Source organism: Astyanax mexicanus, chromosome 8 (assembly GCF_023375975.1).
Source record: "Astyanax mexicanus isolate ESR-SI-001 chromosome 8, AstMex3_surface, whole genome shotgun sequence".
Taxonomy (NCBI): Eukaryota; Metazoa; Chordata; class Actinopteri; order Characiformes; family Acestrorhamphidae; genus Astyanax; species Astyanax mexicanus.
In genome coordinates this window covers 8,408,016-8,426,284 of record NC_064415.1, presented here as the reverse complement: position 1 = coordinate 8,426,284, position 18,269 = coordinate 8,408,016, and the positions used below count along the sequence as shown (strand labels likewise).

The following is an 18,269-nucleotide window of genomic DNA, read 5'->3' as shown; positions in this document are numbered from 1 at the left end:
TGAACCTGTCAAGAGTTAATTACTTGAATTCATTGTCTCTTAATAAAGTGTTTGAGAGCATCAGTTAAAGTAAAGTAGTGAAGAGGTAGAGTTACAGGTATACAGTGAATAGTGAATATTTATCTAGTAGTATTATGTTACATATTACAGGAAGCAAGAACTACTCAAATACAGTAAGTTAAGAAAAAAGGAAGGTCCAAAAAGAAGAATTTCAAGCACTTTAAAAAAAGTATCCTCAAGTGCAGTTTTAACAATCATTTCAAAAACAATATGATAGAACTGGCTCTCATCAGGACCGCTACAGAAAAGGATCATCAGAGTTCATCAGAAACTGCAAGTTAAGAGCACCTAAAAGCTTCTTCACAGAGTATTTTTTGTTTTTATTAACACTTTTAAGTTACTACATGATTCCTTATGTGTTCCTTCATAGTCTGGAGGACTTACATTTCCATTTACTGTTTTAATGTACATAGAAATTGTACACAACATTGTATTCAACCTATAAACTGCTACTAGAGTGTGGGTTTTGCTTGCATGAAGTCAGAACTAGTCAGCGTCTGAATAAAATGAATAAATAGTTGATGTCATCAGAAACACAGAACACACGTAACACACAGAGGAGCTCTTACTCCACTGTTAGCATTATTTTGTGCATCAGAGTGAATCAAATCATCCATTCTGCTGATGGACCAGTGCTGGGAGGGCAACACACACAAACACATCTGCACTGGAAGACACTGTTACACAACAGACCTCTGTGCACAACACCATGCTGTAATTGGGTTGCGTAAGCGAGAAGGACCCAAAGTGACAGCTGTTTGCTTATTTGTTCCAGGTTAAAAGTGAGGTCAAAATGTCCTCAACGAGCACAAAAGACGTCTGACGTCACAGACGCCGCAATCATTCATGGCTGTCTGCTTTAGAACTGAAGCTACATCACATTCTGTCCCTCTCTTTCAGTCAGAAACTCTTGTGTGAGTGCTATTGATGAGCGTCTGATGGAAAACGTCACTGATGTTTTTGGACGGTTTCTTTAGGTGGTCATTAGGAATCTATATCCATTGTTAAAGGGTCAGTCATAGCTGTTTTAAAGCATATATATATTAGTGTATCTCAAAAAATTAGAATATCATCGAAAAGTTACTTTATTTCAGTATTGTAGAGGATCTTGTATCAGTTTCTTAGAATAAGAATTAGAATTAGAATATTATATTAGACCAATTGGTACTTTTGGCAGTACTGTGGGCAGTGTGCCAAGTCCTGCTGGAAAATGAAATCTGCATCTCCATAAAAGTTGTCAGTAGCAGAGGGAAGAAGCATGAAGTGCTGTAAGATTTTGTGGGAAAACAAAACTGCACTGACTTTAGACTTGATAATAAAACACAGTGGATCAACACCAGCAGATGACATGTCTCTCCAAACCATCACTGATTGGTGGAAACTTCACACTAGACCTCGAGCAGTTTGGACTGTGTGTCTCTCCACTCTTCCTCCAGACTCTGCTCCCTTGATTTACAAATGAAATGTAAAATTCACTGATGATCAGTGATGGTTTGGAGAGACATGTCATCTGCTGGTGTTGATCCACTGTGTTTTATTATCAAGTCTAAAGTCAGTGCAGTTTTGTTTTCCCACAAAATCTTACAGCAGTCTTTTACTTTTTGTTTAGTTTCAGATGCTAGTGAAGGAGGCTGACACTTCAAAAGAGCTTAAGCTACTCAGAACTGTTCCCCTCACTACAGTAGGGTACGGTAAGCTGAGGTGTTGGAGCAGGCACAGTTATCATCACTGGGACACATGGCGCTCACTGGCGTCGGTGAGAATTCAGCAGCAGTGTCTCTAATGGCAGTGTGTGTGTGTGTGTGTGTGTGTGTTGGGTTGTGTTGGCAGAGCGCTCTGGGACAGTGACAGCTGCCTCTGAGGATGAGGACGGGTGCCAGCCGCTCCAGGACAGTGTTCCAATAATCCCTCTGCTCCCTTCCTCTCTCCTCGCTGCCTTTTATCATCAGGCCCGAATGAAAGCGTGCGTTTGCTCCGAGACGTCGCTTTGTGTCGAGCAGAACCGCCATCAATCCCATCACTTTAAATCCCGAGCCTCTCCGAGCCGTCTGCGGTTAAACTGCGCAGGAGCTCAGGGGAGTCATCACACCGTGCTGCAGGCTTTCATTAAGACTTTCATAAATCCTATTTGTGGCATCATAGCAAGCTTATGAAATCGCTTACATGTTCAGAGAAACAATGGCCACAATAGTCCCGTCAATTCTGTCGTATTCTCTTCCCAACTGTAATTGAGTCATCCCGGGAAATGGGAGCAATTTCCCGTCACAGTATTTAAAACTTTCAAGAACAAACAAGAGTTTATCAATTTATTAGATTAGCACTGTCGAGGTGAAGGTATGATTAATTTCCACTGCTGAGGTAAATTAATGAATGAAATTGCACTGCTGAGGTAAATTTATAATTAGAAAAGCACTGCTGTGGTAAATGTATGACTAAAATTCCACTGATGAGGTAAATATATGATTAGATTAAAACTGCTGACGTCTATTTACAATTAGACCAGCACTGCTGAGGTATATTAATTAATAGTATAACATTACTGACTTATAATAGAATAGCATTGCTGGGGTACATTTATAATTAGAATAGCGCTACAGTGGTAAATGTATGACTAATTTCAAATGCTGAGGTAAATTAATGAATGAAATTGCAATGCTGAGGTAAATATATGACTAGAAAAGCCCTTTTAAGGTAAATTTAAGGTAAATTTATAATTTAAAAAGCACTGCTGTGGTAAATGTATGACTAAAATTCCACTGATGAGGTAAATATATGATTAGATTAAAACTGCTTATGTCTATTTACAATTAGAATAGCACTGCTGAGGTAAATTAATTACCGTATTTTTCGGACTATAAGGCGCACCGTATTATAAGGCGCACGATGAGTGAACGGTCTATTTTTAGTGTTAGTCCATACACAAGGCGCACTGGATTATAAGGCGCACTAAATGAAACTTTATTTATATCAGTAACAATAACTCTGAGCAATAAATCCTTCACAATATCCGCAACGCTCCTGACAACGGTAGCCGCAACGCTCCGACAGACCATAATATTATGTTGAAGCACAGCAAGTACCGCATTACTCCGCGAGGCTTCTGACTATAATAGCGTGTTGTGCCGAATTCGGTGAATAAAACGGTTTTAAAACAGAGATAAAGATTGGATAAGTTTCATTTCTGGATGAAGTGATTTCCAGCGCTGTTTGGATATAACTGTGGATTACAGGAGACTGGATTGATGGATTCTCTTTAGTCTGGACGCGTTTTGAAGGTAGGACCTGTGGCTGAGCGCGGGTGTGTGTTCGGGGGGGTGGCGGCAGTGACCGGAGGTTACCCCAGGACAAAAGGAGAGCCTTTTATTACTGGAAACATGCGCTCTGACGCAGCTCTAATTCATGAAACATACATCCTACAGTAAAAGCACAGTTCTGGAATCCGGAGAGCCAGACGGTTCGAATGGTGTATGACATGACCGCATTCGATGAAATATGGACGAACGATAAACGCAAATATGAGAGTTATGAATTATTAAAATCATAACCAAGGCATATTTCGCCCTAAATGTTTATTTTCTGAAAGGATATTCCGCTAAATAGGCTAAATAGCTCAAAAGCAGAGATTCTAAGCTTTAAAATGGTATATTGGATGTCTATATTGAACCTGTAACTGTTCATAACTATTCAGAAACACAGCCAGTTATGAAATATTAAATATTTCTGGCCCGCCGGTGGGCCAGCGCGTGTTAAGAGGTTAACTTTACTTAGAAGTGGGCGCTAAAAAGAAACAGTTTGTGCTATTACCCCAGAACGGGTGGAAAGGAAAGTTTACCGGCACCTTGTTCTGGCCACGGAGCTACAGTGGAAACTAGCTACCCTGAGCCACAGCCGAGAGGCAGTACGGCAGTCAAAGGTAACCGCGCGCTAGCCCAAGAGGGGGATCTTTTTCTGGCGTGGGTGAGGAATTCTGCACAACAGAGAGCCGTGTACCACATAAAAATCGAGGTCAGTAAACACAAGCAAAATCCATACACAAGGCGCACTGCATTATAAGGCGCAATGACGATTTTTGGGAAAAAATAAGTATTTTAAGTGCGCCTTATAGCCCGAAAAATACGGTAATAGTATAACATTACTGACTTAATCGTAAATGTCCATTTATGATTAGAATAGCACTGCGGGAGTACATTTATAATTAGAATAGCACTACAGTGGTAAATGTATGACTCATTTCAAATGCTAAGGTAAATTAAGGAATAAAATTTCAATGCTGAGGTAAATGTATGACTAATTTTCACTGCTGAAATAAATAAACGAATGAAATTGCAATGCTGAGGTAAATTTACGACTAGAAAAGCACTTTTGAGCTAAATTTATGATTAGAATAGCACTGCGGTTGTAAATGTATGACTAAAATTCCACTGAGACATAGGTAAATGTATGCTTAGATTAAAACTGCTGATGTCCATTAACTATTGGAATAACACTGCTGAGGTAAATTAATGAGTAGAATAATGTTACTGACTTAAATTTATACATACAATTGCAGTGCTTGAATAAATTTATATGTAGTTAATAGTAACATGGTTTAGGTAAGTTAACTAATAAAATTGCACTGCTCTGGTAACTGTATGAAGAGAATAGCATTGCTGAGTTAAGAGTAAGACTAGAACAGCATTGCTCATGCACATGTATACCAAGAACAGCATTGCTGAGGTAAATGTATGACTAAAGTTGCACTGGTAAAGAAGTTACGATTAGAATGGCAAATGAGTAAATTGATGACTAAGTACATTTTTGACTAAATTTTCACTGTTGAGGTAAATATTTGGAGTAGAACAGCATTGTTGAGGTAAATGTGTGACAAAAACAGCATTGCTGAGCTAAATGTACGACAAAAACAGCATTGCTGAGGTAAATGTATAACTAGAATAGCATTGCTGAGGTAACTGTATGACTAAAACAGCATTGCTGAGATAAATGTATACCAAGAACAGCATTGCTGAGGTAACTGTATGACGAGAACAGCATTGCTGAGGTAACTGTATGACGAGAACAGCATTTCTGAGGTAAACAGTTGGAGTAAAGCAGTATTTCTGAGGTAAATGTATGACTAGAACAGCAATGCTGAAGTAAATTTATGACTAGAACAGCATTGTTGAGATAAATGTATGACTAGAATAGCATTGCTGAGGTAACTGTATGACTAGAACAGCATTTCTGAGATAAAGTGTATACCAAGAACAGCATTGCTGAGGTAAATGTACGACTAAAGTTGCACTGCTAAAGAAGTTACGATTAGAATGGCAATGAGTAAATTAATGACTAAGTACATTTTTTACAAAATGTTCACTGTTGAGGTAAATATTTGGAGTAGAACAGCATTGCGGAGGTAGACGTGTGACTAGAATAACACTACTAGGTACATTTATTTATTTTTTTATTAAAATTGCACTGTTGAGTATGTTTCTACTCTATGTTCACTTTCAAATAAAAATGTCAATATCTAATGCGCAGTGTTTGAATGGAGTTGCGCACTCATAAGGCTTGACTGAGCTTGTAAAGCTCACGCAGTGTCTGTTTACTGGATTAGCAGAGACACCCAGCAATCCCCTGCAGTGTTTATGAAGCCAAATGTTCAAATCACTTCAACATGTGTTAAATGATTTATAAAAAAGGTTCGGGTTCTGTGATCTTGTTTAGCGAGCAGCAGCCGTCGAGCATCAGTTTCCACTCTGCGTTCTGACTGCAGCCAACCCACCCCCCCCCCCCATCCTTCTGAAGAGGAAAACGCAGCACCCAACAGCTTTAATCTAGTTTAGCTGCCAACAGCCAAGGCCGCACTGCTGCCATGATGAGTCACAGAACGTGAGAGAGAGAGAGAGAGAATGGAAAAGTGAGAGAGAGAGAGAGAGAGAGAGAGAGAGAGAGAGAGAGAAAGAGAGAGAGCAGTAGGCAGTAGGAGGAGGTTTCTCTGAAATTAGGTCAGCTCAGTTCCACCATACTGGTTTTAATAAGGCAGGACTGCACGGGACGTGGTGATGCTCAGGACGGGGTGGTTTGTTCTCTGGGACGTTCGCCCGCTGAGTCAGAGGCTCATGGACAGAGGCATGAAGTGACACCCGCGGCTGAGAGGGGTTTTTAGAAGCCGATTAGGGATTTGTCCCAATCGCACGTGTCTCATTCATTGAGGGCTTGGGTTGCCATGTTGGCGTGGGCACCGATGTGCACATGCACGTGATCGGGACCGTTATCAGGACCAACCTGTCCTGACCTTGGATCAACCAAGTCTAGGGCTGCAGCTATCGATTATTTTAGTAATGGAGTACTCTACTGAAAAATACACTCGATTAATCGAGTAATCGGATAAAACATAAAATGAGAGATTTCCTTACATAAGAATTTTCCCTTAATAATGAATGACCATGATACATTTCCACATTGAGCATGGGGCAATCTTGCTCGGGGATAGAAGACAGTAGCATGTCAAGTTCATGCGTGAACTCGCCCATTTGTCCAGGAGGACGGTAGATGACAACGACAGTAAGTTTTGATGGAGTATTAACCAGTGTGGCATGATACTCGAACGAGTTGTATGAGTTTGCAGGTAATAGTGGAGTGTATTTTAAGCCATTCGCGAGCAATAGGCCAGTTCCACCTCCTCGTCCTGAGAGACGAGAAGTATGTACTAGGTGCGAATCCTGGTCATGCAGCTTGCTATCAGCTCCCAGAGCCCTGAGAGAGCACAATTTTCCTAGCTCTCTCTGGGTGGGTACAGTAAATGGCTCTCTTTCCTCTCTTCTCAGTCTTCTCAGGAGGGTGAAGACTAGCACATGCCTCCTCCGACACATGTGAAGACAGACTCTGCCTCTTTTCCAATTACTGCTGACGCAGCATTGCTGAGTAGCATCACAGCGCTAACGCCCGGAGAAAGCGCAGTGACTCGGTTCTGATACATCAGCTCACAGACGCAGCCTGATGGCAAGCTGCTTTACGGGGATTCGAACCAGCGATCTCGCAAACACTTATCATCCCAAAAACTCAACTAGATAACTTTGAGTCTACTTTGCACCGTACTGTATAAGTATGTGTACAGGTGTAAGTGTACTGGTGCTCACCGTGTGAGTTTGGTGCCGATCTGTTGTCTGGACTCGTGTCTCTCCTCGTCCGTCTGCATGGGCAGGATGTTCTTCTCCTCCAGCTCTCGTTTAGACGGCCGGTTGCTCAGTTTTATAGCCAGAGAGTCTTTCCTCAGCACCTTGCGTGCTAAAGAACCTGCAATCATACGAACACAGAGGGTAAATCAGAGGTAATTCAGAAATAAAGACCTTTTCTCAAGAGCATGTGCTTCACTGTGAACTTTAAAACTGCCCTAATACAATCATCAGCAATCTCCTGTCCTGCACACTCTGTTCCTGAAGCTGAGGGACGGGTGGACGTATTGACCTGAGGAAAATGCTCATCCACCTCTAAAGGAATAGAAGTGGTACAATATAAAGAAAAAAAATATTTTATCAGTCTGATGGAAACACGATTTCAGGTACAACAACCTACGAAAAAAAAACATGATAATATAAAATATAAGCTGAAATAAGTGAAAATGGAGATGTTATTTATCGATTTTTAAGACCCAAAAGCCTTATATCTCTATTTTTACCAATATTTCACTTTGTGACAAAGTAAGTAATAGTTTGTGTACATTGTTTCCACATTTCAATATGAATTTATCAATAAAAATGCTTCAAAATGACTTTTTTTTTTTATTTATTTTTTTTTATACAAAATCTGTTTTATGTTGCCTTTGACCCTTGGGCTTTGATACTTGGGGGCAGTTTCCAGAACATGGATGTTTGTCTTCATTCAATATAATGTGTAATTCAAAACTAAGTTTAACTCTCCCTACATATCAAAGCCCTCATCTAAGGGGCTCCCAAGTGGCGCAACTGTCTAATTGTTGGTCACACATTAGGAGATCACAGGTTCTATAGTAGACATTACTTAGTTAGTGTTCTCCTCCAAGCGTGTTGGACTGTCCAATGATGTGGTTTTATTGCTATTTTAAAAGGATGCAATGTCTGACTTCTTAATACTGGACAATGCACTTGCTAGTCACAAACCTCTTAATACTGTAGCACTATGATTGATATTACTAATCCAATAATATGATACTTAGGGGCGTGTTTAAAAAAATTATGATCGTGTTCTTCATGAAGTGCTGTTAATTAAGACTAATATTTTAATAATAGAACATTTCATATCATTTCTTTCAAACTTCTTTTATTCTAACTGATTTCTCCTTTAACCGAAATTGAATCGAATCGGAAAATCAGTGGTGATACCCACCCCTAATGACAGTTGCACCACTTGGGAGCCCCCACATAATGGCTTTGATACATAGGGCTGTTTCCTGGACAGGAATTAAGCCTAGTTTTAGAGTGCACGTTATTTTAAAGGAAGATTTTCCAATGAAGAGCTAAAATCTAGTCTAGGACTAGGCTTAATCCACATCTGAGGAAATCATTCCCCATCATTGGATAACTTTTTAACACCTTACCCATTACAATTAAGCAAGCAGGCTGTATATAACATGATATTTTAGCTATTCAAATACATACATACTTAAAGTAAAGTAATTTTCTAATTTTCTAATGCAAAATAGTTTATATTAGTAATATTAGATATGGACTAACTTGTAAAAAGTGAGTCGTCGTCCTCTTCATCGTCTTCATCCTCGTCCTCCTCTTCCAGTTCGTCCTTGTACATGCTGGGCAGGTCCTCGTAGTCGGACTCGTCTGGCATGTTTTCTTTGTCGTCCTCACAGTCGATCACCACCGTGGGCACAGGCCGGACATCCAGCAGACCACACTGAGAATGCAGTGCAGAACTGCACAGAAAAGAAATGAGGTTAAGGGTACATTAATGAAGAGTCTTTATGACAGAATGTCTCATTCATTTAGATATTAATTAAAAGTAGTTTTTAGTAGAAGACATTATTAATAATTACAAATGTTTTTACTATCTCAATTATCCAATTTTCACCCCCAATTTACACAGCCAATTATCCAGGACACCCTCCATCACTAGTGATGCCCCAACACCAGGAGGGTGAAGACTAGCACATGCCTCCTCCGATACATGTGAAGTCAGACCCCGCCTCTTTTTAAACAGCTGCTGATGCAGCATTGCTGAGTAGCATCACAGTGCTAACACTTGGAGGAAAGCGCAGTGACTCTGTTCTGATACATCAGCTCACAGACGCAGCCTTGTGCTGATCCACATCACCCTAGAAGTGATAAGGGGAAAGAGAGCCACCTACTGCACCCACCCAGAGAAAGCAAGGCTAATTTTGCTCTCTCAGGGCTCCGGTAACTGATGGCAAGCTATATGAACAGGATTCAAAACCGCCAATCTCCTGATAATAGTGAAAGTGCTTTAGACTGCTGGACCACTCAGGAGCCACCAATTAATCACTATTATCAACATTCTTAAGCGTTTAAATTTAGTAATGATTAATGTTAGTGTTAACTAGTATCACCTAATCATTCGTTGAGACATTACTTACTTAACATTTAATAATGTTTATTACTGATGTAAAGTACTGTTATTTGAAAATAATAAATAAATAAAACTTTTATGTAAAGTTTTTGTTACCAAAAAATGTAATATAATATAAAATTTTAGGGGGGTTCTGTTGAAATAGACTGATTGATGATTATGATTATGATTAGACAGTTATTTAGAAAGAGTGTAATATTTTAATAATTCTTGTATAATCTAATATAAATCTAATATAAATTATATGGACAAAAGTATTGGGAAAAATGCTTACTCCTTGTTTCTACTGAAATCAAGGGTATTAAACAGAGTTTATCCTGCTTTTTCTGGATTAACTCACTCAACTTTACCAACTGAACTGCCAAAAGAATAAGACTTTCTGGAGCAGATGAACATGAACCTATTGGCAGCATGCATAATTCTAGGACTATTAATACTAATTTATACGTTTGCATTGAATCAACACACTGTCTACGGCATAAACTGTGCTTCATCTAATATAATCTATAGAATTTCAATAGGATGAGCTGGAGAGTTTCATTTTTGTAACAATGCTCCAAAAAATCAAATAGAAAGCCTTCCACAGACAGTAGAGACAGTTACTCCAACAAAAGCTGGATCAACTCTTTTTAATACCCTTGATTTGTTATGTGACCTTCCATCAGAAAAATGAAACAATGCAGAGTCTGACCTAATCCAGAGCATAATTACACAAGCAGTTTAGCTCGTGTTTACTACTGTCACCACCCACACACACCCACGACCAAACACCCCCCCCCCCCACACACACACACGTCATTCCTGTGTGCTTATGTAAGCTGTTTGATCATTACTGTAATAATCTTAATATTCAGTTAATCCTAACTGCAGTCTGCTTTTATTACAGAACAGTGTTTAATATAAACATCTCAGAACCAGAACATACTGTTACAATAGACTGAGGTCCAAAAATGTGAGGGCCCAAAGATATGAGGCCCCAAAGACATGAGGCCAAAAGATACACAGGGTTCAACACTACAAGGCAAAAAGACACAAAGGCCCAAAGATATGTAGCCCAGCGATTTATGGACCAAATATTGGAGGCCCCATATACATGAAGACCAGCAATTTAATGTCCAAACATATAAGGGCCCAATGGTAAGAGGCTCACAGATCTAAGGCGCCAAAGACAAAAGGTCCATTAGTATAATGGCCCAAAGACGCAAGTCCCAAAAATTTTAAGCCCAAAGATATGTGGGTCAAAAATACAAGTCTCAAAGACACAAGGCCCCAAAGATATGTGGACCAAATACACAAAGGCCCAGGGATTTAGGCCCAATAATATGAGGACTCTAAGAAAAAAGGCAAATGATATGTGGGCCTAAAAGCATAAGGCCCCAAAGATACAAGTCCCCAAAGATATGAGGCCCCAAAGATACCCAAGGTTGAACACTACCAAAAAAGCCAAAAAAATAAAACAGAGGGCCCAAAGATACGAAACCCAGCGATTTCAGCTCCAAACATAAGAGGGCCAAACATTTTGAGGCTCCCAGATGTAAGGCCAAAGATACGAGGCCCCAGAGACACAAAGTCCTGCGATTTAAGGCCCAAAGACATGAGGGCCCAAATTACAAAGCTTACAGATGTAAGGACCCAAAGACATGGAGGCCCAAACAACAATACAAGGCTCCAAAATAAAATTCCCAGAGATTTAAAGCCAATGATATGTGAGCCCTAAAATATAAGGCCCCAAAAATATGAGGCTCCAAAGACATAAGGCTTAACGATACACAAGGCAAAAAGATATGACCAGCAGTTTAAGGTCCAATAATATTAGGGCCCATAGAAGCAGGTCCCAGAATTTCAAAGATCAAAAAAAAATTTGGGCCACAAATACAAGGCCCCAAAGACATGAAGATAAAAGATACAAAATGCTCAATGCTACAAGCCAAAAATACACAAAAGACTAAAAATATGAAGACCAGCAATTTAAGGTCCAAATAAATGAGGGCCCAAATGTACGAGGCCCCAAAGACACAAAGCTCAGCGATGTAAGGCCTAAAGAAACGAAGCTCATAGATGTGATGCTACAAAGACATGAAGCCCAGCATTTTAGAGCTCAAACATAGAGTGACAAAAATACAAGTCCCAAAGACATGAGCCCCCAAAGATATGAGGACCAAATATAAAAACACCCAGTGATTTAGGCCCAGAAATATGAGGGCCCATAGATATGATGCCCCAAAGATACAAGGACCAAAGATGTAAGACTCAAAAATACAAGGCCGCAAAGATATGGGGCCCAAAGAGGTGTTTACCACCAACAATGCGTTCATTGCCAAAATTCAGTTTGCTAATCTGTTGGAAATGACCTGGAGAACAGTGACGCATCCCTACCAGCACAATCCGGATTAGCGGTGCATTCATTTGTAGATAGCCACAGTTAAATCTATGATAAGCCTGTCTGAATACATTCATAATGTGAAATAGAAAAACAAAAGCAGGCAATTAACCAGAGCCTGAATCTTCAGAGGTATCCAGCACAACAGGAAGAGACTAAATTAAGAGACATTTAATGTCTAAAAGAAACAATCTTAATATCCATGACAATGTAACAGAAGCATGGTGAACAACACCCACACTGAAGCCTCACCTACAGAGAAAGATGGATAGAGAACAGAAGAGAGCCCAAATAACATAATAAATAATGTGAAACTACAGCCTCAGATAGCACACTTATGTTATGGAGGCTTCATTCCCCTCTAGCCCACACCTGGCATTAGGCAAGATGCCAACAGATTCACGATTCATGTTCATCTTCTCCAGAGAGTTCTAATCTATTGGCAATATTTCTTTTTTTTTCTAATTTCATCACGTTTTTCTCCCAATTCATCACATAAGCAAACTGTCCCACCCATTCAGCTGCTACTCAGCCTTTATATCCCACTTCACTAGTGATGCCACAACACAAGGAGGGTGAAGACTAGCACATGCCTCCTCCAACACATGTGAAGTCAGACTCCGCCTCTTTTTGAACTGCTGCTGATGCAGCATTACTGAGTAGCATCACAGCGCTAACACTCGGAGGAAAGCGCAGCGTTTTGGTTCTGATACAACAGCTCACAGACGCAGCCTTGTGCTGATCGACATCATCCTAGGAGTGATGAGGGGAATGAGTGTCATCTACCCACCCACAGAGAACAAGGCCAATTATGCTCTCTCTGGGCTCTGGCAGCTGATGGCAAGCTGCATGACTGGGATTCGAACCAGAAATCTCCTGATCATAGCTACTGGTGATATTTCAATTCTCAAAAGTAAACAAGCTCCATGTGTCCATTTGCACATTTTCTTTCACTCACTCCACACAGTCTGAACTGATCAGGACCTCTGGTCTGTTATGTAATGGGCACTAGTTATGGCACTAGCAGGTTGGCATGAGGGAGAGCCTGGCAGTGTTTGAGCTCTGTGTCACAATGCCAGCCCAGACTCAGAACAGCAGCAGCAGAAAAACACACATCATGATGCCCAAGCTTAATCTCACAGGAGGCCAAAGTGGGCCAGAGACTCTGTGGTGGGTTTGTTAGGTGGGTCAGCCCTCCGAACACCATTAGACCAGTATAGTACTGTGGCCTGCTCCCATTCTGACATCTAAAGAGAGCACAGCTAGCCTGTAACATGTCCCATGTTCTTCAGATACACCATCAGCCATAACATTAACACCACCCTAAAATATTGAGTTGGCCCCCGTTATTAGAAATTAAACACACTACAAAACAGTAGTTTTAGTAAACAAAATTCTAATTCAGTCCAGAATTTTTTAGTACTGTCTATAATATATAATAATGAGGCCTCAAATACGTGAGACCACAAAGACATGAAAATATAAGCCTCCAAAGATTGAAGGGTCCCAAAGATACAAGTCGCCCAAAGACATGAGGCCAAAAAATTTAAGGCAAAAAGATTCAAGAACTCAATGACACAAAGCCCAATGAATTAAGTCCCAAAGATCTAAATACAAAGATCACAAATACAAAGCTGTGAGGGCCTAAAAATACTAGAACCCAAAGATATGAGGGCCTTAAATAAGAGGCCCAAGAGATACAAGGGCCACAGATATGAGATCCAGATATACGAGACTACAAAGACACAAGGCCCAGTGATTTTAAGGTTCAAACAAATAAGAAAAAAGGTTCGAAAACATAAGGGGCCGAAAACACGATGCCCAAAAATACAAGGACCCTAAGACATGTGGCCACATGACATGAGGGCAAAAAATATAAGGCTCCAAAGATTTAAGGGTCCAAAGGATACAAGGACCCCATTTATATAGCCCAAAAAATTAAGGCTCTGAGATACAAGGCAAAAAGGTACAAAAACTCAATGATTCAAAGCCCAACAAATTAAGGCCCAAAGATATGAGAGCCCAAAAATACAAAGCTCACAAATGTGAGTCCCCAAAGATACAAGAACTCGAAGATAAGAGGGCCTATAATATGAGGCCCAAAAGATACAAGGGCCACAGATATTAGATCCAAAGATACAAGGCTACAAAGACATGAGCCTTAAAAGACACAAGGCCAAAGATACATGAGACCCAACACTATAAGTCCCAAAGATATGAGGCCCAGTGATGTAATGTCCAAACAAAAGAAGTTTAAAAAAGGGCCAAAAACACAATGCTTAAATATATGGGGTCCCAAAAGAAATAAGGCACAAAAATATAAGCCACGAAAGATACAAGGCCTCAAACAAACAAAAGCCTAAAAATATAAGGCCCAATGATTTAAAGCTCAAAGATACAAGAACTCAGTGATACAAAGCCCAGCAAATTAAGGCCCAAGAATATGAGGGCCCAAACATACAAAGCCCAAGAGTTACAAGGGCCACAGATGTGAGATCCATAGAAATAAGGCTTGTGTAACACCTTAGCCCATGTCTGTCTTCTGTTTCTCCCTTACTTGGTCTCTTGTGCTCCTGCCCCTCTGTTTTCCTGTCAAGTGTTCCCAGCCATGTGCTTGTGTTGTTGTTTTTGTACCTGTCTCCACCCTAGCTCTGCCCCAGCCCTGCCCTAGCTATTAGTGTTCTCACCTGTGTCTTGTCTATAACCGCGCCCCCTTGTCATCCTAGCCCAGGTGTTTCTCACTCTCCTCTTGTATTTAAGCCCCTCTGTTTGAATGTTCAGTGTCGAGTCTTTTGTATCTTTTGTATCCTCTGTATCCTTGCTGTCCGTATGTATCCTAGTCTTAGTTTAGTAGTCTGTGTTTCTTAGTCTTTGTTCTAGTTTTATATTCTCCTTGCCTTGTTTTTTTGTAGTTGTTTGCGATACCCGTGTTTTGTTTACTGTTTTATTTTATCTTGTTTGTTTAAATAAAATATTTGCACTTACGTCCACCCCTGCTCATTCGTAACAGCTTGAAGACACAAGGCCAAAAGACACACAAGGACCAAAGACACAAGGCCAGTGATTTAATGCCCATTAATTTAAGGTCTAAACAAATCAAACTTTAAAAACACCACGCCCAAAGATACGAAGCCCCAGGGACATGAGGCCCAAAAACATAAGGCCCAGAAAATACAACTGTGCCAAAAGATACAAGGCCTCAAACATACAAGTACCAACAATTTAAGGCTCAAAGATACAAGGAAAAAAGATACAAGAACCCAAAGATATGAGGGCCCTAAATATTCAATCCAAAGACACAAGGTTACAAAGACATAAGGCCAAAAACTTGACATTCAAAGATACGAGGCCCCAAAGACATATGAGGGCCCAAAAGATACAAGACCAAAAGATACAAGGCCCAACGAATAGAGGCCCAACAATTTTACGGCCCAACAATTTAAGGCCCAACGATTTAAGGCCCAACGATTTAAGGCCCAACGATTTAAGTCCCAACAATTTAAGGCCCAACGATTTAAGGCCCAACGATTTAAGGCCCAACGATTTAAGGCCCAACGATTTAAGGCCCAACGATTTAAGGCCCAACGATTTAAGGCCCAACGATTTAAGGCCCAACGAAACAAGACAAAGACACTGACTGTTCACTTACTGCCGAAAATTTAGATCCCCTCCTTTTAAATAAAGATAAACATAATGGTCTTAAATGTTATGGCTAATCAGTCTATGTTACAGTAGCAGTGCCACGCCCTCACCTCTCCAGCCTCTGCATGGTGAGCGCCAGCGTCTTGTTGAGCTCCTCGATGATGCGGCTGGGAACGCCGCCGTACTGCAGCTGGTGCGGGTGGCCGTGGTGTCCTCCAAGGCCTCCGTGGTGCATCATGGGAGCGCATTTCTGCGGGTAGGAGGCGAGGGGGCTCGGGGTGGAGACGGGGGGCTCCAGGCCTCCGGACGGCACGCAGATCATCACCTTCTTAGGAGGTAGAGGAGGAGAAAGCTTGCCCTGCCCACAGGACAGCTTCAGGGGCTGGCATGGCTCTGAAAGGGAACAGATGGAGCACACAGCAGGTCAGGATTAATACTGAGAACACGGTCCAGATGTTTTCTGTCCAAATACTGAGAATAACTCTGCAAGCCTTCTAATTATGCTTATAATGCGCTATAATGCATATTTACACAGCATTCTGTACTTCTGTTTTAAGGTACTAGAGTTGCCACCAATGTGTCCTGACTCCCACTCATCCCTCGCACGAACTGTTCTCCCTCCTGCCTTCGGGAAGAAGGTACCGCAGCATCCGGTCCAGCACGACCAGATTCTGCAACAGCTTCTACCCCCAAGCCATCAGACTCCTTAACTGCAGAGACTGAACTGATGGTTTTTCTGTACATGCACACACACTCTTACCCCACTTACCCCAGAAAATGGAAAGCACTAAAAACCCTACTACCTCACTGGACTCTATTGCACACTGTGTAATAGAGGTAATTACTACCTCACTGGTCTTTTTTGCACACTTTTTGCACACTGCATAATTTGCACACTGTCTTGTTATTTATTATTCTTTGTCTGTATGGTGTTGTATTGTCTGTCTGCACTTTTGTACTGTTGCACTATTGTTCTGTCTACACTGTGTTTATGTGCACCATGGTCCTTGGAGGAACGTTGTTTCGTTTCACTGTGTACTCTGTATATAGCTGAAATGACAATAAAAACCACTTTGACTTTGACTTCATGATGAATAGACCAAAATTACAAAATCCAAAATTACATTTTACATAAAAATATTTTTTTTTGTGATAACATATATAATAGCAAGAGCATTCACTAAATGTTCAAATGTTTGTGGAACCTCCTTCTAATCAATGGACTGATGTATCCAACATTTATACTGACATTTCTTATACAATACCAGTCCAAAGTTTGGACACACCTTCTCAATCAAACTCAATTCAGTTTTTATTTTTCCTACATTATAAATTAATAGAAAAGTCTATTACTATTATTACTATTACTATTAAGTCTAAAATACTATTATTTAGGTGCTCTTATCCTGTGCAACAAAGGGAACTCTTGCTCTTCCTTTCTTGGGGCCGTCCTGATGAGTGCCAGTTTCTTCATTACAACATTTGTAATGGTATTTGTGGTGACTGCACTCAAAAAAGAGCTATTCACTGTATACCTGTAACTCTACCTCTTCACTACTTTACAACTGATGCTCTTAAACAAATTAAAAGGGCAAGACATTCAATTAATTTGACAACTCTTCACAAGTTCAGCACAGCTGTTAACTGAAAGCCTAAATTTCAGGTAACTCTACCTCATAAAGCTGACTGAAACAAATGAACAAGTGATGCTAATTTGAAAAATCTAAAAAATATATTCTATATTCATAAACTACATTACAATATATTATTTTCTGTATTTTAAGAGCCCAACAGTGACATTAGTGTGGCAGTGGGAGACCTGGGTATTTAACCCAGTCCTTAATAGCCCAGCACTCTTAACTCTTTAGGTTTAATTTTCTGAGCAACATCTTTCAAGTGGCTGAAAGGTTTTAGAAGAATCAAGAAGGTCTGAGGGCAGAGGGTCCCTGGTTAGATTGCTTTTACTGTCAACATTTAACCATTTAATCCAGGGGTGTCCAAACTACGGCCCGCGGGCCATTTGCGGCCCGTTTCCTTTTTTGGAGCGGCCCGCAAGGTATTTTAGAAATAGAATGAAAGTTGGCCCGCTGTTAAGCAGGTTTTTATAATGTGAGATTCAAAGTTTGAACGCTAGCTGTCAGAAACGGGATAAAAATGTCTAAAAGCTGAGAGAGTGCGCATTTCTAGCGCAGAAAAACAGACCAAAGAGTCTAAAAGCGGAGAGAGTGCGCATTTCTAGTGCAGAAAAAGGAGCAAAGAGTCTAAAAGCGGAGAGGGTGCGCATTTCTAGTGCAGAAAAACGGGGCAAAGAGTCTAAAAGCGGAGAGGGTGCGCATTTCTAGTGCAGAAAAAGGAGCAAAGAGTCTAAAAGCGGAGAGGGTGCGCATTTCTAGTGCAGAAAAAAGGGGCAAAGAGTCTAAAAGCGGAGAGAGTGCGCATTTCTAGTGCAGAAAAAAGGGGCAAAGAGTCTAAAAGCGGAGAGAGTGCGCATTTCTAGCGCAAAAAAAGGAGCAAAGAGTCTAAAAGCGGAGAGGGTGCGCATTTCTAGTGCAGAAAAACGGGGCAAAGAGTCTAAAAGCGGAGAGAGTGCGCATTTCTAGTGCAGAAAAAAGGGGCAAAGAGTCTAAAAGCG

The 18,269-nt window shown here is 40.6% G+C and overlaps 1 protein-coding gene and 1 long non-coding RNA gene across 3 annotated transcripts in view; one reads left to right on the top strand and one right to left on the bottom strand.

Annotated features, from left to right (window-relative positions):
* Window positions 1-18,269, bottom strand: part of LOC103044371 (phosphatase and actin regulator 1) — a 139,174-nt gene that overhangs the window by 22,256 nt on the left and 98,649 nt on the right. For both annotated transcript variants that reach the window (XM_049482062.1, XM_022678178.2), the window contains exons 5-7: window positions 15,748-16,030; window positions 8,751-8,944; window positions 7,179-7,335 (exon numbers count right to left, since the gene is read on the bottom strand). In XM_049482062.1, the coding sequence (XP_049338019.1) occupies window positions 7,179-7,335; window positions 8,751-8,944; window positions 15,748-16,030 (634 nt within the window). The remainder of the gene's footprint in view (window positions 1-7,178; window positions 7,336-8,750; window positions 8,945-15,747; window positions 16,031-18,269) is intronic.
* LOC125803805 (uncharacterized) overlaps window positions 1-18,269 on the top strand; it is a 172,366-nt gene that overhangs the window by 137,945 nt on the left and 16,152 nt on the right. The gene's annotated exons all lie outside the window — the stretch shown is intronic.